Genomic DNA, 21,234 nt, shown 5'->3' with positions numbered 1-21,234 from the left:
TGTCTCGATATTTTCGCCGAGGAAAAATCGTCTCCGAATGATACCAGAAATCTGCCATTAAAAACTTTTCCGCCAGTTCTGAGACACCCCTCTACAGGGTGTCCGATAACTAACGGACCAATGATTAAGGGCGGATTTTCTGGCCAATTTGGAGACGATTTTTCTTTAGCAAAAATGTTGAGAAGTCAATAATTTTCGAGTTATAAGCGATTGAAAAAAATGGGTTTTTTGAAAACTAAACGTTTTGGAGTTAAAAGTCTAACATAATTACATTCTTCAGTTAATTTCAGGTAGAGTTTACTATAATAAAATTTTAATTTGAGGCTTAGTTATAAAGATAATCATCTAAAATTCTTCACGCCTATTAGATACACGCTGTATATATTATATTATATATATAATTTCATTTTATTCATGTATTTATTATATAATTTATAAATTTTCTGTATTTTATAACATTCATAAAATTGTAATAAATACGTGAATTAATAAATTACAATAAATTATAATAAATAAAAAATGAAAATAACATAATGACAAATATTGGAAAGTTGTAAAAAATGATGACCTTTTTCGACATTTTCGCTGAGGAAAAATCGTTCCCAAATTGACCAAAGAATCCATTTGTAATCGTTGGTCCGTTAGTTACCGGACACCCTGTATATCTCGATTTGTTTCCAGGTGGCCAGAGGCTCGGAGGTAGGCATGGCGCCGACGACCGGAAGGGAATCCATAACGGAAGTGACGGCGAACGCAGGAATTACGCAGCGCACGCCGAAATGCGCTCTGAGCAGGTTCCTGAGCTCTTTATGCGGCTCTCATCGCTTCAAGAATCTGCAGGTAGGCGAAACAGACACTCTTGATGGCCGCCTCTCCAGTCCTTTATACATACTACTTTTTTTCCTTTTGCTCCGCGCGCGCTTCCGAGTAATTACTCGAATATCTCGCTCCTAATGAGAGCGTAATTACACTCTTTGCAGTTAGTGCACCCGGTAAATATCGGATAATGAATATTCGACGTAAGTTGCGAATTCGCTCAGTCAAAGGTGACATGATTAAACGTCCGCAATCATGCGCGTCTGATCATACACAGGCGAATCTACTTTCTATCAAAACGGGAATTATTTCACCGCAAATATCGGAATTGAGGCGGAATTCAAATTAACGTAAAGTCAAGCACACATGTAAAGGCAGCATTTGTACGCAGCCGAGAGAAAAAACGTATTGTAATTAGCTAAATTAAAATTGCGCCAATTTTCTCGATGTGACCCGTAATAACTATTTATATTTCTTGAAATTGTAACTATGTGAAGGGAACTAATTTTGCTAATGGCTTTAATGCATATTATGATAAATATTATTTTTGATGTATTATTCCTCTGATATACAAATACACATTTTAATTATTATATATTATTTCAAAATTCACAATTTTTGCAGTCTATTTGTATGCAATATAATCTCTTCGACAGCTTGTAATAATGAACTTTTCACGATTTAATGTTATTTCTGATAAAAATATAAATTTTAATTATTATAAGTAATTTCGATATTAACAATTCTTTTACAGTTTATTTGTGTGTAATAATAATTCTTTTATTATACGCTCACAGTTTATAATGATAAATTTCTTATAGTATTTACGATAAAAAAATAACGAAAGTAGCAATTTATCTTCACGAGCAGACGCAAATATTTTATAATATATTATATATACATGTTTTTTCACCCGAGTTCCTTAGTAATCAATTTTTCTCATCTCGTTAAACGACGTGATTCTTCAAAGAAGCTGTCACCAACAACTACTAACCCGCCAATCCTGAGCATCTGTTCTGAACTGATGGTAGCGACATTCCTCGTTTTGTCATGCAAATCAACGACGTTATCAGGGATTAATCTAAGTTTGTCATGCGGAGACACGCACAAGAGAAGAGAAGAGAACGTTGATGGCGTAGATTGACGCGTCCTGCATATAGGAATTTGATCAGACACGTCGGTGAAGAGACAGAAAGAAAATGAGAAAAAAAGGAAAAAAAAATAAGAGAAAACATGAATTTTTACATCAAAGATATGCAAAATCGCGCAACAAGTTTTGGCTGGGCGAAAATCCGCAACTGTTTCGAGCTTCGTGACATTTCGTAAACACAAATTTAATACCACAAATGAATGTCTCTCTTTCAGGGTCTAGTAAAATTTGAAAATGTAATTTAAGAACATTTCCAGGACATTTTAAGGAAATTTGCACGATTTTCCAATAGTATGATAAATATGTAAAAGGAACCCAAAATTTTATTTTTTTTTTATCGAGTCGATATAAATTGCACGTTAATGAAAATTAATATATATATGGTACAAATATTCGATATAATATTTTTTTATATTATATTATATTTGGAATTTTTTAAATCTACACAGAGAAAATTTTTTCTTAGAATTTACCCAGAAAATCATGAAACATTGGAAGAATTTTATAAGAGTTTCTCTGATTAATATTTCTTGCAATAAAAAATATTAATATCTACCACAATAAAATATTAATATTTTTTGTCGTGATAAATATTTAATCAGAGAAATTTTTATAAAATTCCATTCCTCAATTATCATGATTTTCAAGATAAATTGTAAGAAAAAATTCTCTCCGTACATAAACAATTTATGCGCAACACATTTTAAATTCCGTAAATAAAAAATATATTATATTATTTATGAAGTAAGATTAAATATTTTTTACTCAAACTCGCAGTTGAGTCTTTTAACTGAATATTTAGAAGCAATAAAAAATCAAAAAGATCTACGAAAAATTCAAATACATTTCCATGATTTTAAAGAAAAAACAAAATTCCAGAACATTTCAAGAATTTCAAGAACGGCTAGACGCCCTGCTCTTTCCTCTGTATGCCACGAATAGATACAAGGTGTCCGGTAACTAACGGACCAACGATAACAAGTGGATTCTTTGGTCAATTTGGGAACGATTTTTCCTCAGCGAAAATGTCGAAAAAGGTCATCATTTTTTACAACTTTCCAATATTTGTCATTATGTATCTTTATAACTAAGCCTCGAATTAAAATTTTATTATAGTAAACTCTACTTGAAATTAACTGAAGAATGTAATTATGTTAGACTTTTAACTCCAAAACGTTTAGTTTTCAAAAAACCCATTTTTTTCAATCGCTTATAACTCGAAAATTATTGACTTCTCAACATTTTTGCTAAGGAAAAATCGTCTCCAAATTGGCCAGAGAATCCGCCCTTAATCATTGGTCCGTTAGTTACCGGACACCCCGTATATCCGTGCGTTGCATCGCGGTTTCCCGCGATGGAAAATACAATTTTCGCATGCCTTGAAGATCCCCCGATGATGCACGACGCATCAGAGGATGCGAAATCCCGGCAACGAACTGGTGGTTAAACACGTTAGCGAGCCCTTTATCGCCCGTAGGGCTCGTACAGAAACCATATCGAAATGTCTCACCTGTCAAATGCAGCGCGCGCGTTCCAACAAAAGCTCCGATATCGCGGAACTACTTTTTTTGGAATTTTCAATACGCGAATATTACGATCGAAGAATATTCCCGACTTCAAGTTTTTACTTTGTCTCGTAATCGAATGTAACTTCAAAACTAGACTGCAAAGCGCGGAAGCTTTGTTAATGTTATCTGTTTCAATATTATGTAAAATCGCATATTTCTGTATGCGAAACTATTATTTGAAAAATTTCGAAAAAAATGCATCGTTCAATTTATTGTATATTTTTAAGAGTTGAGTTTTTATATTAAAAAATACTTCTCGTTAAGAAAATTTGAATCTTTCTAGAAAAGGAAAAAAATTCAGACTATGTAAAACTAGACAGCTGCTTTGTTAAATAATAATGTATTCTTCAAAAACAACAGGAGGTTTTACGATATTGCATCGTAATATTGCAGTATTTTTAAAACGATTTCAACGAAGGATTTTCTGACAAAAAACGCTATTTATCTATGTCAAAAGCTATTTTTCCTATTTTCCGTTATTTTCAAAAGTTTGGAATTTTACAGAAAATCGAGACGAATGCATTTTTCATTTATTTAGCAGAGTTTCATATCACTTTCTTATAAACACAAATATCCTATATAATCTCGTAAATATCAAATACGTTTGTCAAGCTGTTAATTTTCTTGACAAGTTATTTTCTTCGTTTATAACTCAGTCCAAAATCCAAATCCTGAATTTTATATAAAACAAACTCATCATGGCGACTGGATTCGAATAACCAGGTCATTAAAGTTGACCAAGTTGGACCTCGAGTCTCAAGTTGAGACTCCATTAACTGTCGTTAATATTAAGCAAATAGCTCAAGTAAATGTTAAAGTAAGCCTTATTTATTATCTCCTATATCAATAATATGTCCATCAATATATTATAGTGTAATCTCCACCGTAGTAATCAATCTTCTACATAAACTTCTGCATAAACTTGATATCTCTTTATATATAATATAAAACTACTGTCATTATTCTTATATTTTAAAATGTCATAAAAGAATATTCCATTAATATTACAAAACTCTATGTATATAATATTATCAAGTAAAGAGTGAACAATAAATAAAATACCAAATACAATAGGCGGGAATTAGTTAATATTAATATTAATAATATTAATTAATAAATTTAATTAATATTAATAATATAAATGAATCCCGATGAGAACAATAATTGTCAAAAGGGAAATCTTATATAAACGGCGGATCAAAAATATGGAATTAGTATGAAGGTTTCAGGATTACGCGAGTTACACGATCCGTGAAACGAATGTGTTGACAGAAATGCACGTAATATCCGTTCAAAAATCGCTACCCGCGTTTACGAGTCGACGCACGTGGGAATTCGAAGGTGACGATCCGTGAATTTGAAAATTGGCCCGCCACACCATTGTCACAGAAACGTGATCGGATAATCGAAAGAGATCAAAAAAATTTTTAATTAAAAAAAAATTAAAAGAAAGAAAATTAAAAAAAAAAAAAAAATTAAGAAAAAAAAATAAAAAGCGATACGAGTCACACAACGTTTTTCCAGACGCAGGGAGAATTCGCATTGCCTGGTCACGTAGAAACCGGAAACGGGAAGAGCAGGGTGTCGATTTGATTGCATCCAACGGGATATTCCTGCCGGCGATGCAATATCTTCGACGGGCTCTTTTATTCGCCATCACTCTTTCGTAAGAAGGGACGAATCCGAAGGAAATCTCTCCGTCATTCTAACTGCTGTCGTGCTGTGTCGTTATATACCCGATAGACGAGATAAAATAGTTCTTTTTATCGATATGTTCGAGCAAACGCTGAGCTACACGATAATAATATGGGATGTTTTTGCGAGATAGAATTGACAGAATATCGGATGGTTTAAATAATGTCATTTCTCATTCGTCAACACTGTGATTATTTTATACTCAAATTTTCATATAGATGCCCGGATTAATTTGGACTTGGAAAATTTCCATATAAATGCCGGAGATGAATGCAGTTAATGTAGATTGTAATAATACATTTTAAAAAATAATTTACAGAAAAAATAACTTTGAAAAATACAGATCTTATATCGCTTCCACGGATAATAAATTGAAAGCGTTCAAAAGGATTTAATTAAAGTGAAATTTTAATATAAAAAAATAGGCAAAAAACAGATACAAAAATAACAGAAGTAATGATTAATCATTAATAAACGCTTTCATTATAATTAAACGTACATTCGTAATTCCGAGTATTGAAATACTGCATGTCAGTAACACGAACCCGCAGGCGGCGAGAAAAGATATTTCTTTTCAAAGAGTAACTATTGTATGTGGTACACATAAATGTATGCAAATGAAGGAAAATTCTCGACAAAATTATGCATTTACTTCTCGGAATATATCTCGGTCGCATATATGCAATCATTAATTTTTCGTCGCACAATAAAAATCAATTGTGTTTCCGCTTCCTTTGCGCAAATTAAAGCATCGCATATACGCTATTATAGTTAATTAATATTTCATCGATCATCCAAAAAACATTTTTTACATTCAGAGAAAATATAAATCGTTAAAAAATAAATTTAATTTTTTTTTCCGGAGACCTAAAAAAAAAATAAATAAATAAATAAATAAAAATAAAATTGAAATTGCAATACAACTTTAACAAAATTTATTCGTGATCTTTTATACCTATAATTCGATATCTCCCTTCGTGATCGAATTAATCCATCCAATATTTGTCATTCCCCGTCGCGATTGTTATCGACTTGCAATCGCAGCGCAGCAAAGTCACAGAATGCAATCCTATGAATCGCGATAAAATCGCATCCAGACGGAAGTCAACGCTCGATTACCCGGAAGTCGTCTGAGCGCGATAAAACGGAGAAAGAGAAACGACGAAAGATTTTTTTTGCTCCGAAGAATTTGATCCATCATTTTAGCTCGATGTAATTCGCGGCACTTGCACTTTACAACATTCTGTCGTTGTATCGTCATTACAAAAGTATTTCCTTAACGAGAGAAACTTCTATTTTTCAACCACCATAAGAAAACCGGATCGTTGGAGTTCGGATTAATCCGCGGAAACGAGAATACACAACCGAGAGTTAAACGAGATGGTTTCACCGCGATTTATGTTTGCGATTTACGTCACAAATTTCCACAGGGCATCCTTTCTCCCTTTGAACGCAACACAATGGATTATATAATACATTACATTCGCGCGTGAAAGCATTTTTGAAAATAGATCAAACGATATATTGAATAACAATGCATTTCCTCTCTTTCTCTCTCTCTCTCTCTTTCGCTATTTTCTCACTCCAATATATATTTCATTTTAATTTATGGAAATAGATATCAAAATTTTATAATAGAAATCTATTTAAAACATTTTTCTGAAATCTATTTAAAAAAATTTTTTTAAATATGGGCAGAAGAGAGAAGAAAGCTTTTCTTTTCTCGCAAGCATTGCAATATAAATAAAATTGATTTTACGCGATTTATTCTTAGCACAAAAATAATTTTTTTTCTTGTTTGTACGATATATTATATTTGCAGCTAGCTATACGTGCTATTTATTTTTGGAAACAGCTGCAGCTATATTTGCAACTCGCGATGCATTTTATAATGAGTTTTTGTCGGTCTTTATTATAATGTAAATTCTGCACAAAAATATACGCTTAAAATATATACCTTTGGTAAAAAGAAAAATATTCATTTAATGAGATTGTATGGTATTATATTTATCATATATATTCGCGAGATATAAAATACGCATGCATGATATGAAATATAAGTAGAAATGTATATGAAGGCAATATATTTCATTATATAATTACAATAATACTAGATTTATGCATTACGTCCTTATTTAAATACAATCAAACAAAAATAAAAAAAATATATATACACATATAATGTGGATATTTCGATGTATCAAGAAAGATAGATATTTACTATTTAGATATCGGTGTGGAATATCTCAGATTCTCAGAAGATCTCTGAAAACAGTTTGAAATTCACATCGTTACAAAGATATCCATTTACAGCGACCCGATCACAGATTATATTGTTTTGTGATGTTAAATTTTGCACAATACATCGTACGCATACCTATTAAGCTGCTTTCCCTCACTATCGCCAAATAAAATCATACCTATCAATTTAGTTAATTGTGCGCTAATTATGTACTAATTTGTTCCTGTAATCTGGATTCTGTTACTTGAATCATTTAACAGGAATTTACGTTCGAAGTGAGAGAGGCTCGTTTAACATTAAGCTAATAAAAAACTATAAATATAGAATAGCTTGAATATAAAAGATAGCTTAAAAATTTTAATATTTAATGAATAAAAAGTAAAAATAAAAATAACTAAAAGATTATTAATAAATAAATTTTATTTTTAATAAATATATAAAGTAAAAATTAAAATAACTAAAAGATTATTAATAAATAAATTTTATTTTTAATAAATATATAAAGTAAAAATTAAAATAACTAAAAGATTATTAATAAATAAATTTTATTTTTAATAAATATATAAAGTAAAAATAAAAATAACTAAAAGATTATTAATAAATAAATTTTATTTTTAATAAATATAAAGTAAAAATAAAAATAACTAAAAGAATTTGTTGTTTCCATTTTTTTGTTACCAAAATAATCACAATGTATCGAAATATATACGAAATTCAATGAATTAATTTCTAATTAGCAGTATAATAAAAATCAACAATTTGTCACAAATTTTAATTGGATAACTCTGCTCATTTTGCACATAATTAGCACTAAATTAATTGACAGGTGCGACTTTATTTGACGAGGGTGAAAGAGCCAAAACTCTTGATAAGGGTGCATAACGTCGATTCAAGGGGATTGCTGCAATTTGTATGCATGTAACGCGAATCGCGAGTCTTCCACGAAGATTGCAAACCATCTGTCGAAAATGCAACTTAATCAAACTCAACTCAAACGACGTGACGTAGAAGTGGAAAAACCAGAAACGATTAAATTTGATTTTTATGCGTTCTTCCACTTCGGGCGCCTTAGCACATTTCTGATTTATACGTCTGCAATGCAGCGTTTTTAGAGATGCATTATACATCCCTCTCGAGAAATATACTTCGATAATGTCACGTTTTTACAGAAAAAAAATAAAGGAAAAAAAGTAATTTCGCAAACTAATGAAATTGAATTAATATGAATTATTTATAAATCTTTTTGACATTTTTGTAACTCTGTATTTTTTAATTTATTCAGATATGAAAAGAACTAATAAAAGTGAGATATTAAGGCAACAAAATTGTTTTTAAATTCCTCTTTAATTTTGTTTAAAATTATTTGTTTATTTCAAAATAATTAAAGAGGAATTTAAAAACAATTACGTTTTAAGTCTAATATCTGCATCCATTATCTATGTATTTATATTATTTATATGTCTGAATTTTTTCAATTTATTGTATTAATTTAAATTTATTGTCATTTGTAATGGAAATTTTTGTTCAGTATAACTACAGTTTTATCATTTTTCTCTTATTTAGCATTCGAAAAATATCACAGATGTTACTCCATATTTTTATAAAGAAACGTATTAATGAACAATAAACAAATAAGCGCAAATTAATAGAAACTCCTTTCTACTTTTATTTTGTTCGCACAGTATAAAAATGATGATACGTTCAAATATTAGTAAAAAAAAAGATATGAAGAAATGTAATCAGCAAAATATTTTTGCTTGTCGACGTCGGACGAATTGTATTTTCCGGAGTATTGCCAGCGTAAAAATTGAGTTTGATTAAATTCAATTTCGAGACGCGGCACGCGAGGAAAAGAATCGAGGTAGGAAGACATCCTCGGATGGATAACAATCGTCCGATCGATACGATGCAGCTCGATTTCTCTCTCGCGAATTTTTGTCTATAGAATTGGCGAGACCTTATCGTGTTCCACGTTGGAATTACCGTCATCGACAATACAGTCGGAATGTTCGGCGAGAGTTATTTAGTAGACATAGCAAACGACAAGGGATACCGGTCCATTCATCATTTCGATCTCGTTTAGTATTTTAATCCATCATCATGGTATGAAACGCACGCGTACGATTGAGCAACATTACGAATGCACTTGGAAATTACATGCACTTTTTTCAACACAGACGTAACTTGTGACTGATAATTTTCTTTTTTTTTTCTTTTTATAACGAATATTTCATCTCGTATATTTTCATTCAACAAGTTCATTCGACAATTTTTAATTTAACGCGACAGTACTTTGCCGATATCCCGTAAATATGTTACATAACAGATATTTTAGACAATTTCTTTAATCTGCGATGTTTTTGCATAAAATATGTAATGAATTTTTCCTTATTAAAAGTTTACTTTTTAAAATAATTATTTGAATATATTAAATAAAATAGTATTGAGATATAAAATTCTCTAGTTGGAATAAAACATTTTTTTCATTCCTTCATCCATTATTATCGAGAAAAAATAATTTGTAGTGATTCTAAAGATTTTAATATTAATATTTTACATATCTTTAAGAAAATTCATATTTTATATATTATAAATATTATATTTTCCCAGATATGTTTTCAAAACCCTGTTTTATGAAACCTCAGATATTCATTTCATCTTTATCATAAGACGATGTTCTTGTATAAAATATAATGAATTTTTCCTTATTAAAATTTTACTTTTTAAAATAATTATTTAAATATATTAAATAAAATAATATTACGATATAAAATTCTCTAGTTCGAATAAAACATATTTTTTATTCCTTTATCCATTATTATCGGGGAAAAATAATTTATAGTGATTAGAGAGAGATTGTAATATTAATATTTTACATATCTTTAAGAAAACTCATATTTTATATATTATACACATATTTTCCCAGATATGTCATCAAAACCCTGTTTCACGAAATCTCAGATATTCACTTCATCTCTATCATAAGACATACTCTTAATACCTACTATCAGTTTACTAACGAAAATTTGATTAACAAAGCATGGCGAATTCTTTGATCGTGTTTCAGGTTGAAATGCTGTATCAACGCTACTTCCTACGCATGAATCAAAGTAATATGACACACGTGCTCTTTCTACTAGTCGGTTTGGCGTTAGCACTAGGCCTACTACTTGTTGCGAAATTGATGCAGACCGATCAGCCGCTCTTCACGCTTTTACAGAGACCTGAAAACTTCTCCCTAGCTGTCACTCTAGTGACTTGTATCGCTGTTTACATCGGTAAGAGAATTTACATTTCATTTCAAATATCGAGTTTACATTTGCTTCCCCAATTTTTTTTAATTCAAAGTTTCTCACTATAATAAAAGGTGGCGAAAAGTTTAGAACCAGCAGACTCAATAAAAAAAAATTCCCTGATTTTTTCAGATTTTCCAAAACCAGAAATTAATTTTTTCCCTGACTTTTTAATATTATTTTTTCAAAATGTATAATTTGCATATATGTATATATGATAAATTAATTAAATGTTAAATCATGAAATCCTTGAGGTATTTTTGTCAACAATGAAAAAATTCGGAAATTAAAACAAACATTTAAATCAATTATACTTTTAAAAAATCTTTAGTTTTCCATCAAAAATATATATATATAAAATTTTGGTCAATCTATTTTTTGTAATTATATTAAAATTTTGTTACGTATGTATAAATCTGAAATTTAACGTAAAAGAATTTTTTAAATTTTCATGGATTTTTTATATTTCTGTCAATGAAATATCGAATCGAAATTACTCGCAGTAAAGTTTGCAAATAAACGGAATATTTGCTACATCACATCTATATGTAAAAATGTGTAAAATCCATCTTCACACGAAAATGTCGAGTTTTCGTAAAATATGCAATTTAAATACTGTTAGAGTCGCCAAAATGCACACAGCATTGTCAAGTATCACAAACACTAAAAAAACGCACATTTTATCCGACACGTAAAAGAATGTCTCTCTCGTTGTCTTATCTGCGAGCCGTGACATTATGTTTTCATGCTACTACGGCATAAATAATGCACAAGAATATTGCCTACAAGTAGTTTTCTCCCGGAAGCATCAGAAAACACGACAAGGTTTGCAGACAGGGACATCGCAGAGCTCATTCTTTCATATCTCCTTCCTGAGCTGAATTTAAGCTCGAGCAATATTGTACCAGAAACTTTAATCGAGTCCCTATCTGCGAAAGCTTATTTGTATAAAGTCGTGTAACTTGGAAAACTATGATAAACGTTGTACTCTCAGATTAGCTAAAAGATCTAATATCGAGACTTCTCACTCATTTATTTTGCATTAATTAATTGGAAGCAGTTTTTTTTATAACAATCTCTCAAACATTTTTAGCTCTTTTATCGAATATCCAGACATCCGTACATTGAAAGATAAAAAATTACGATCAGGGTGTATAGTAAAATTTGAGTGTTATTTAAGAACATTTCCAGGACATTTTAAAGAAATTTGCACGGTTTTCCAATAGTATGATAAATATGTAAAAGAAATAAAAAACAAATTTTTTTTTATTAATTCGATATAAATTGCACGTTAATGAAAATTAATATATGCGTTACAAATATTCGATATAGTATTTTTTATATTATATTATATTTGGAACTTTTAAAATCTACAGAGACAATTTTTTCTTAGAATTTACCCAGAAAATCATGAAACATTGGAAGAATTTTATAAGAGTTTCTCTGATTAATATTTCTTGCAATAAAAAATATTAATATCTACCACAATAAAATATTAATATTTTTTGTCGTAATAAATATTTAATCAGAGAAATTTTTATAAAATTCCATTCCTCAATTATCATGATTTTCAAGATAAATTGTAAGAAAAAATTCTCTCCGTGTATAAACAATTTATGCGCAACACATTTTAAATTCCGTAAATAAAAAATATATCGTATTATTTATAAAGTAAAAGATTAAATATTTTTTACTCGAATTCTCAGCTGACTCTTTTAGCTGAATATTTAGAAGCAACGAAAAAAAAAAAAAGAATCAAAAAGATCTACGAAAAATTCAAGTATATTTCCAGGATGTTCAAAGGAAAAACAAAATTCCAGAACATTTCAAGAATTTCAAGGATGGCTAGACACCCTGTATGATAGAAGGATTAAATAATAAAAAATGTCAAAGCTCGAAATTCCCAAGCAGTGATAAATCTTTCTTCTTCAGTTTTGCTGGCAGCCATCTCCAGACCGGGAATGAACGAGATATGGCTCGCGGCTGTCAGCGGTGCGGTCCTGATCACCTTGCTGGCCCTTCAGGTGACCTTGAGCATTCATCTGGCCCGCCTGCACGAGGTGAGCCGCGACGATGCCGACGACTCGTCGCCCTTCTTCAGACATCCTCGAGCTGGTGGACCTCTCGCCGCCGCTTTGGCGGTTTGCTTCTTCATCTACATGGCCTACGCTCTTCTGCCGATCAGGCTCAGGCACGCCTGCATCGCCGGCATCGTCTTCTCGGCCGCTCATCTCGTCGGAGCCTTCCTGCTTTACCCAGATTATCCATCCATGATAGCGCACGTGAGTTTAGATCACTCTTTGCGGCCTTGTAAATTTTTTTATATGCAGCAAAAAATGTTTCGATTTAATTTAAAATATGTTTTAATTAAAAAAATTTTTCTCAATTTATTTTTCTTGAATTTATCTTCTCAAGTTATTCCAGTAATTTTATGAGACTCGAATAATGAAGATAGACACCATCTTCTGGAGAATTCTCAATGCTTTCTCTTGATGTAATAAAGTTTGAGAGATTGTCATTGGGAGAGAGATCGTATAATTGGGTAGCTCTTGCATGATTAATTCTGAATTTGACGAGCCTTAATTTGATATGTAGACATTCTAGATTAAAAATGTCTACATATCTTCTTTTAATGGATTTTTAAAAATTCATGCTCCGCGTATAGCAATAATTTTGAAGGTAATATAGTCAGTCCATCGTTAGAAATGTCCTGAATTACTCAAAGATATTTGATATAACAGGTGTTTGGTTAATTTTTAGACGATTCAAAAAAATGTTCCGCTTCGTTGCGATCAATGTGACAATTATAAGCTGCAGATTCGCGTTAATTAACGATCGAGTTTGTACATATACTATACTGTGCATCGCACAGCAATTAGCGAAAGTAGGTTACTCGATGATATTAATTAATCAATGTTACGCAGAACTGTATAATAAATTGTACGTTTCTGTATAATTCTGGGGTATTGCCATGTCGGATCTCGATCTCTATTTGCCATCAAGATATTGCTCGTAGTGGAATTGTTAGCGGAATATTATTGCTTATTATTCCGCATGTAATGAGAATTAACTCAAACAATTCCTCGAAATGTCTTTCAGATTAAAAATTGCTTGGGAGAATTAAGAAATGTTTGGAAACATTTTTCTATATTTTCCACGTGTGACGCGAAACATACATATCTGTCATAAGTATAATTAAATTTAATTTAATGTACAAAAAATAATTTTAAAAAATTGCTGGATCAGACAATTATAATCTCTATTAATATTATATTATTTTTATTTATTTACGTTCTAAATATTTTCGATTTAATTCGGAATATAAAGCTCCGAGATCCATAATAATAAATTTTTCCATCGAATAAAACAAATGCATAAAATATTTTTGAAATGTTTCGCGTCGCTATATATAATTTGTAACTGTCGACGTGGCAAATGACGGCGTGAATAACAGAACGATTATTAACCAAATTGCACGGTAATCAATATATACATCGTAACAGAAGCGGATAGAATACACGAAGTGCGTGACATAATATCCGACGAACGTACACGAATCCATTTATTAATGGCGTACAAAGTGGACACAAATACCCAAAACGAGGTGTATGCTTCGCAAATAGCTGGCCAACTCTGAATTGGAAATCTAATTAGAACGATCTTTCTCTCTCTCTCTCTCTTGATCTGCTATATTTGTCGGGAAAGCACATTTTGGTATTGATATTACATTTCTATCTTCAAATTTACCGCACAAGTATTTTCGTAAGTTTAATAAAGGCACACGAGAAGAAAAGAAAGCGATGAATAAAGAAAACAAATTATCGCTATCGATATTAATGACATAAAAAATGTCTCGAGACATTCATTTGCAAGTCGATTGCACAAAAGATTTAATTAAGTTAGGAATATTAAACAACAAAAAGGAAAATTCAACAGATCTCTCTGTGTCAAGAGATATTTGCGATCTTAAATAATTTTCTAAGAACAACGTTGAAGCACAAACTCTTGAGAATCCATTTAATTATAATTAAACAAACGCGCGACCTTAAACAAACAAATCAATCATCAAGATGGCACTTTGCCATTTTTCCACGTATTCATTACAATTTTATTAGCCATCTTATTGCAATCATCGAGAACATCTGATATTCATTCTCAAAAGAGATAAAGAAATAAATCAACAAAAAGCCAAAAAAATTTTTCATAGCTCATTCGAGCTACGAAATGTCAACCCTGCTTATTGCGAAATCTTGTGGAAAAGGTTTGGTCTTATTGGAGATCTCCAGCCAGATAGACATTTCCATCCATCAAGTCGTCCTTCTTTTCTCCTTCTCTTCTTGCGCAATCTATTTTTATATCACGTCAAAAAACTCAGAATCCTACGTAATTAAAAATATATCGAGATCGCGTGCTCCCTTTTTCTCTCTCTCTCTCTTTCTTTTTCTGTTGTGTCACCGGAGAGATTTTATCTGATCTTTTAAAAGTAACATCGTCGTGGCAAAAATAAAATAGATCCTTTACTGACTCAAGTAATTGAATGTTAATAAAAAAAATCGCATGTCAATAATATGTCAGATATTTTGTACCAATAATAATAAAAGATCATTGAAATCTTGAATTAATAACGCTTTTCATCAAAAAAATTTTATACTATTAAAAGATTAATAGAGAAAATTGAATTTTTTAAATTTAATTAAAATTTAATTTAAAGAAAAAAATAGTACATAAAAAGTGTTTTAAATAGATTGCATTAAATTATAAAAGAAATCAAAAACTTTTTCAATTTCTTTTAAAAGTACAAAATTGTTTAAAGTATATAAATATTATAATTATATAAAATATATAAAAAAAATATTTAATTTTGTATATTTTATATATTTAATATATAATTTATATTAATATATATTTATATACAAGAGTTTATATATGTACTTTTAGACAATATATAGAGAGATATTATCGGATTAAGCGACAAACTGTTGATTTAGGTAGGCGAAGGGAAATGTTATGTAATGGGTCCTACATATCGCAATTTCGTTGAAACGCAAAGCCTCGTTGAAATCCGCGATGCGCGCTTCGCGTCGACATATTTATAATTCATTTACCTGGTTATTTTCACGTTCGAGAGGGAATAATATCATGACGATTTCATTCAAGCCGGGCGCTGCAAGCACGTCGCTTTGCAAAATGGACCGTAATTGCTTTTCACGCCGCTGGGTACAATACATACGGCGATTTTCTGATCTGATATCGTTAGAGGACTCAACAGTTTTTTAGGTTTTACCTCACGGTGAAAGATAACATTTCAGTTATTAAAGGACGTATCGTAAAGCGATTCAAAGCGATTGGACGGGAAAAAGAATCATGGATTTCTGTGAGCAACGCAGCTGTGGTTAATTAATAAAGTGCAACGAGTTAACTTTTGCGAGAAAAAGAGATTCGGAATATTAAATTATCGCGAGAACCGAAAATTAAAAGTTCCTTCCTTTCTTTTGGAAATATAAGAACTGTCAAGCTCTGTTATAAATTAATTTAAGACTACGGAGTAATATATAAGATGTAATTATATATGTATTATATAAATATATAATATAATTATATAATATAATTATATACTTCATATAAAATTAATATATAAATAAATTAATTATACAATTAATATTTAAATAAAATATATAATTATATAATATATAATTATATATGTATTACATAAATATGTAATATAATTATATATTTTATACAAATTTAAACGTATTTTAAGTGCGCAATATAACACTACATAGTTTTTTTATTAAAGATTGAGAATGCTCGTAAACCAACTCCCATTGCGGCAATTTGAGAAACCGCGAAATACTCGCACTGAATCCCAAGGAATGACCAACAAACCGTAAAAATTTTAAATCAACAACAATAAAATGCGATCGCGCTTGCGGTTACATTGTACTCTTTCTTGGATTGTTAAATTTATTTTCGTGGCAAAAGAGATAGATGTTTTCTGCGACACACTAGATCAATCTCTCGATATAAATCATAAAATATAAAGAAAAATTTATTTATAAAAATAATTATAATAATTAATGCACAAATATTGCAAGAAATTTCAAAGATAAATTTACAAAATTCAGTAGCATGACGCAAAAAAAGTGATTGTAAAAAGTTATTAAAATTAGATTAATAGCGCAGTAAGCTTTATTACTGCTTGCGTAATTTACGTTTTATTACGAGAAGCTCTCTTGCAAAACATATTTTATTAGATTATTTTATCTTAATTGGTTTTTCAAGTTTGAATATAAATCATGTTAACATTTTATATGATGCTAAAAATAAATTGTGTAAAAAAAAAATAAAAATAATATTTTGCATGTGCACTATCCGCCGTTTAATCCTTCATGCTACAACTTTAGCGTGTTTTTCGTTTAGCCTGGGTAAAGATAAAGTGAAAGATGCTTTCTTTCTCTCTCTCTCTACACTAATCGGTTTATATACTGTGTGAACAATTTAATGATTATTCCGAACGTTAAAAAATACATCTAAAAAAGTATAATTATATATTAACAGATTTTATATATTTCGTCAATAACAATATTTTATAACAATTTTATGTTGATAAAATATTCCTTCATTTAATATTATTTTATTCTTCTCTTTTTGTGCACGAATATATGTAACAAAATATGCATATATATGCAAATGCCGCTTTAACAAGTGCTTTAAAATACAGCTTACAAAATATTGTTTATGCAAATTATCAGCGGATTTATGCAAGACACATCACACGATTTACTGTCAAACTCGATTTACTTAAAAATGTCCTATTACTATTTATTCTTAACATTATATCGAAAATAAAATTAAAATAAAAATAGAAAAAATCCGCCGTAAGTTCCGAATTCTCTGAACTACGGAATAAAAGGCAGTGCGAACAAATATATTACCATTTAACTTTTTTATCAAGTTAGACATCAAATTTATATCGGTCTGTCATTTCTATTTTTTTTTCTCTCGAATAAAGCACATCTAGACGCGTTCATAAATCATTTCGAGTCTTGTTATCGACGTAATTCGACGCTTTGTCATCAATATGAAAATCTCATACGACGAGTAGGTCCATTGAATAAAACATTCATTGGCTACTTCTTCCTCGCTGCGAGAAACGAGAAGGTAAAGCTGTTATTTATGAGAATCCACCTGTCTGTGTCTACGAAGAGACATTCGAAATGTATTTTCGGAGCAAAAAAAATAAACAAACAAAATGCGTATTACACCTAACAACGCACAATATAACATTAAGGGATATCTTTTTTTTTACAACATAACAAATTGATGACAAGAACAAATTCTAGCTATTTATTGCATAAGTACTCTAACAACACTAAAAAAAAATTTGTTAACTTGACTAAACCTTTCAATTAACTATTCAATAAATCACAACAAAATTACTATTTTGTTAATTGAACATATATTAGTATTTAAGTCAAATATACGTTTTATTAGATTTAATTTAAATATTTTTATATATTCAATTAACAAAATAATATTTAATTGAAAGGTTTAGTCGAATTAATAATTTTTTTTTACAATGAACATTTTATTTATTTAACATTTATTTATTTATCATTGTTCGCGAATGTAAGATCTAGCTTTGTATCTTGAAGGAGTTCTTCTCTTTTATTCCCTCTACTTTTCTTTATTTAGTACACACATTTTTTCTCTTCACTTTTTCTTTTTTATTTATTTTAACAGTTTGTCGCTGCGATATTCGCAAATATGGAAGTTCGATGTGCACTCAATTGTATGTATAAACACGATTTCGAATAAATACTTCTCGTTTCGAGCGTGTGTAAGTGCGTACGATGAATGTTCGAAAATAGAAAAAAACTAATATATAGATCGGAGAATCTCTTCTCGGGATTCGTTATTCCAGCTGCTGGTGAAAATTGTTTTGCAAAGTATTAAAGCACCCATCGCGAGTGCAGAAACTTCGCAAGTGCACGTTTGTTCGGATTAGCGAAATGATTAACATCGATCGTATGAAATCACGGATTCGTATACAGAAATTTCGGATTTTACAAAATGGAATAATTATTGATGCGAGTGCATCCAATAATTGGTTCCGCTTCTAGTATCACGATATAAAACTTCTTGTTTTAATGTACTTCAAATCTTTTAACAATTGAACGTATATTTATATACGCGAAACATGGAATAAAAAATACAGATAGCCGTGTATCTCTTTGTTCTTTAAAGCCATAAAAAAATAGCGTTCATTATTTAAATCGTACAAGAATCAGGAAAATTAGAGAATGGGATTAACTGAAAACGCGTAATTCTGTATTTTAAAAACATATGTACGTAAACAAAAAATGCATAAATTATTTAATTTTATTAAAGACACGAGAAGATAGAATTTTCAAAAGTATTTATCATATCTAACTCGTAAGAAACTAATTATTGACTGTTTGTGTAACCTAATTACATATTTCCATGGCTTATCGAGTGAAAACTCTCTTATAAAATAGAAAGATAAAAATTAAGTAACTTTATATTATTCTCGAGTTAATTAAGTACTAATTACTACGAGCGAGGCAAACGAGATTTTCCGCGGACTTTGTTTCGAACTTTCAACCGGATACTCCGAATAATCCTTTACGCTTTTTTTGAAATAAAAGAAAAAAATTCTACGTTGATAATCCGAGCGTGCAAAAATGATCGATACACCGAGATTGTCCCTGTTATATCTCCTGTGTACCGTAAAAATGGTTACACGAACAATTCGTTCGTTTCTTTTCACATATTGTACCAAACATTCGCATTCCATGTGGAAATTTTTGTTATATATATATATGATGGATTAGAATGCTAACAAAAATTTCGATCGCAATTATTTACAGCACGTCTTTCCAATTTTTACAGCAAAAATTTGCATCTACTTTAGTCGCTCACAATTTCTATTTCTATCTTAGTAAGATGAGTAGATTTATATGCAAAAGTACATGTACGCGATTGTTAATGTTATTTTTACGAATCATAATAAAAGGGAAAAAATATCAATACGTGACAGTTGAAGAGCTCAAACGATCGAGATGGGGATTTGCCGGAAGCAGAGCAATATAGCCAACAAAAAACATCGTGGATAAAAAGTACGCCCGCAAGTGTATCCATGCGAATCCTATAAATGATATATCCTTGCAGGATGTCTTTCGACGACAAAAAATTTCATCTCATCGTATCAATTTTACCCAACAAGTTGAAAAATATTCAAACGTATTTTATTGAATATTATTTTTATAAAAAAAATAATCCTACCCGTATTTTCAAGATCATTAGTAACTTGTAATTTCGATAAATAATCCTTAGAATTTTATATATAGAATAAATAATTTTTCTCTCAATTACGTTATTTATATAAAATTTTATTTATCAGGTATTTTTAAAAATTAAGAGTATTCTTAAATTTTTCTCGTAAATGCAATAACAAAATTTGCTTAAACGATATAAACGTGCCTAGACACGCTCTTCATTCGAGAAAAATAAATCGTAAACGGCAGATACGGAAAAAAAATATCACAGAATGAGAAATTGCAGTGACATGTACGTGATGTAACAGTACGGTATTGATATAAGTTATATATCGCCGACGAATGCGTTATGTATATGTATAACAGAAAAAGCCTCGTGGGAAAAAATTGAACACAACATAAATATCCAAGCATTTAATCGAATAAACGTTCGTAAAATATTTATCGACACATTTATTGACGCGTAAAATTGCGGAATAAAAATTAACTTCTCTTTAGGTGTGTAAATAAAAAGGAAAAAAAAAATAGGTGCGATCGTTCGTACACGAAATTTTCACAGCAAAATAATTCGAAACTTCAACGTCGATTATTTGTCGATGTAAGGTGCAACATCTGGCGCAGTTTATCCCGCGTCCATTTGTCGGGAGAGTCCTGAGTGCCTCTTTGTGAAATCACTTTACCGCAGCGATGGACCGCGTCTAATCGACCGGAAATGCGAAAAGAGAACCGCGACAATTTGTGACATCGCACAGCTGTCGGTTTATTTGCGGAACAAGCCCCGGAAATGAAGACGGCGGAAGTGCAACGCAACGCGTGAACATTTCCCCATCGTCGGAAAAGCTTTCTTTCAACGTGGATATTGAAGACAAACGTCGCCAAGTGCGAAAATAAAATAACGAAAGATAATAAATACGCGACAAAGAAGACTCTTTTGCGCCTTCACTGATTTTTTTTTTTTTTGATTGCAGAATATTATCGAAATAAATCAGAGGAAACTTTGCTACGTTTCTTGACCGGAATTAATTAATTTTTTTTATTTTATAAAAAATGTATCCTGGTTTTTTAATCGCGCAATAAAGAATTTTCAAGTATAATTCGCATAATATAAATACATAAATTGTTATATCAAACGAGCAAAAAGAAATGTAGCTTTGATAAAAATATAAATATC

The 21,234-nt window shown here is 30.3% G+C and overlaps 1 protein-coding gene across 5 annotated transcripts in view; it reads left to right on the top strand.

The window, feature by feature from the left end:
* The window catches only part of LOC114929866 (adenylate cyclase type 6), a 124,870-nt gene that overhangs the window by 45,928 nt on the left and 57,708 nt on the right, over positions 1-21,234 (top strand). For all 5 annotated transcript variants that reach the window (XM_085489724.1, XM_085489719.1, XM_085489720.1 and 2 more), the window contains 3 exons: positions 682-840; positions 10,539-10,749; positions 12,697-13,046. In XM_085489724.1, coding sequence (XP_085345850.1) covers positions 682-840; positions 10,539-10,749; positions 12,697-13,046 — 720 coding nt within the window. The remainder of the gene's footprint in view (positions 1-681; positions 841-10,538; positions 10,750-12,696; positions 13,047-21,234) is intronic.

Source organism: Nylanderia fulva, unplaced genomic scaffold, assembly GCF_048542155.1.
Source record: "Nylanderia fulva isolate GAGA-0341 unplaced genomic scaffold, ASM4854215v1 Scaffold9, whole genome shotgun sequence".
Lineage (NCBI taxonomy): Eukaryota > Metazoa > Arthropoda > Insecta > Hymenoptera > Formicidae > Nylanderia > Nylanderia fulva.
This window is presented reverse-complemented; position numbering and strand designations above follow the sequence as displayed.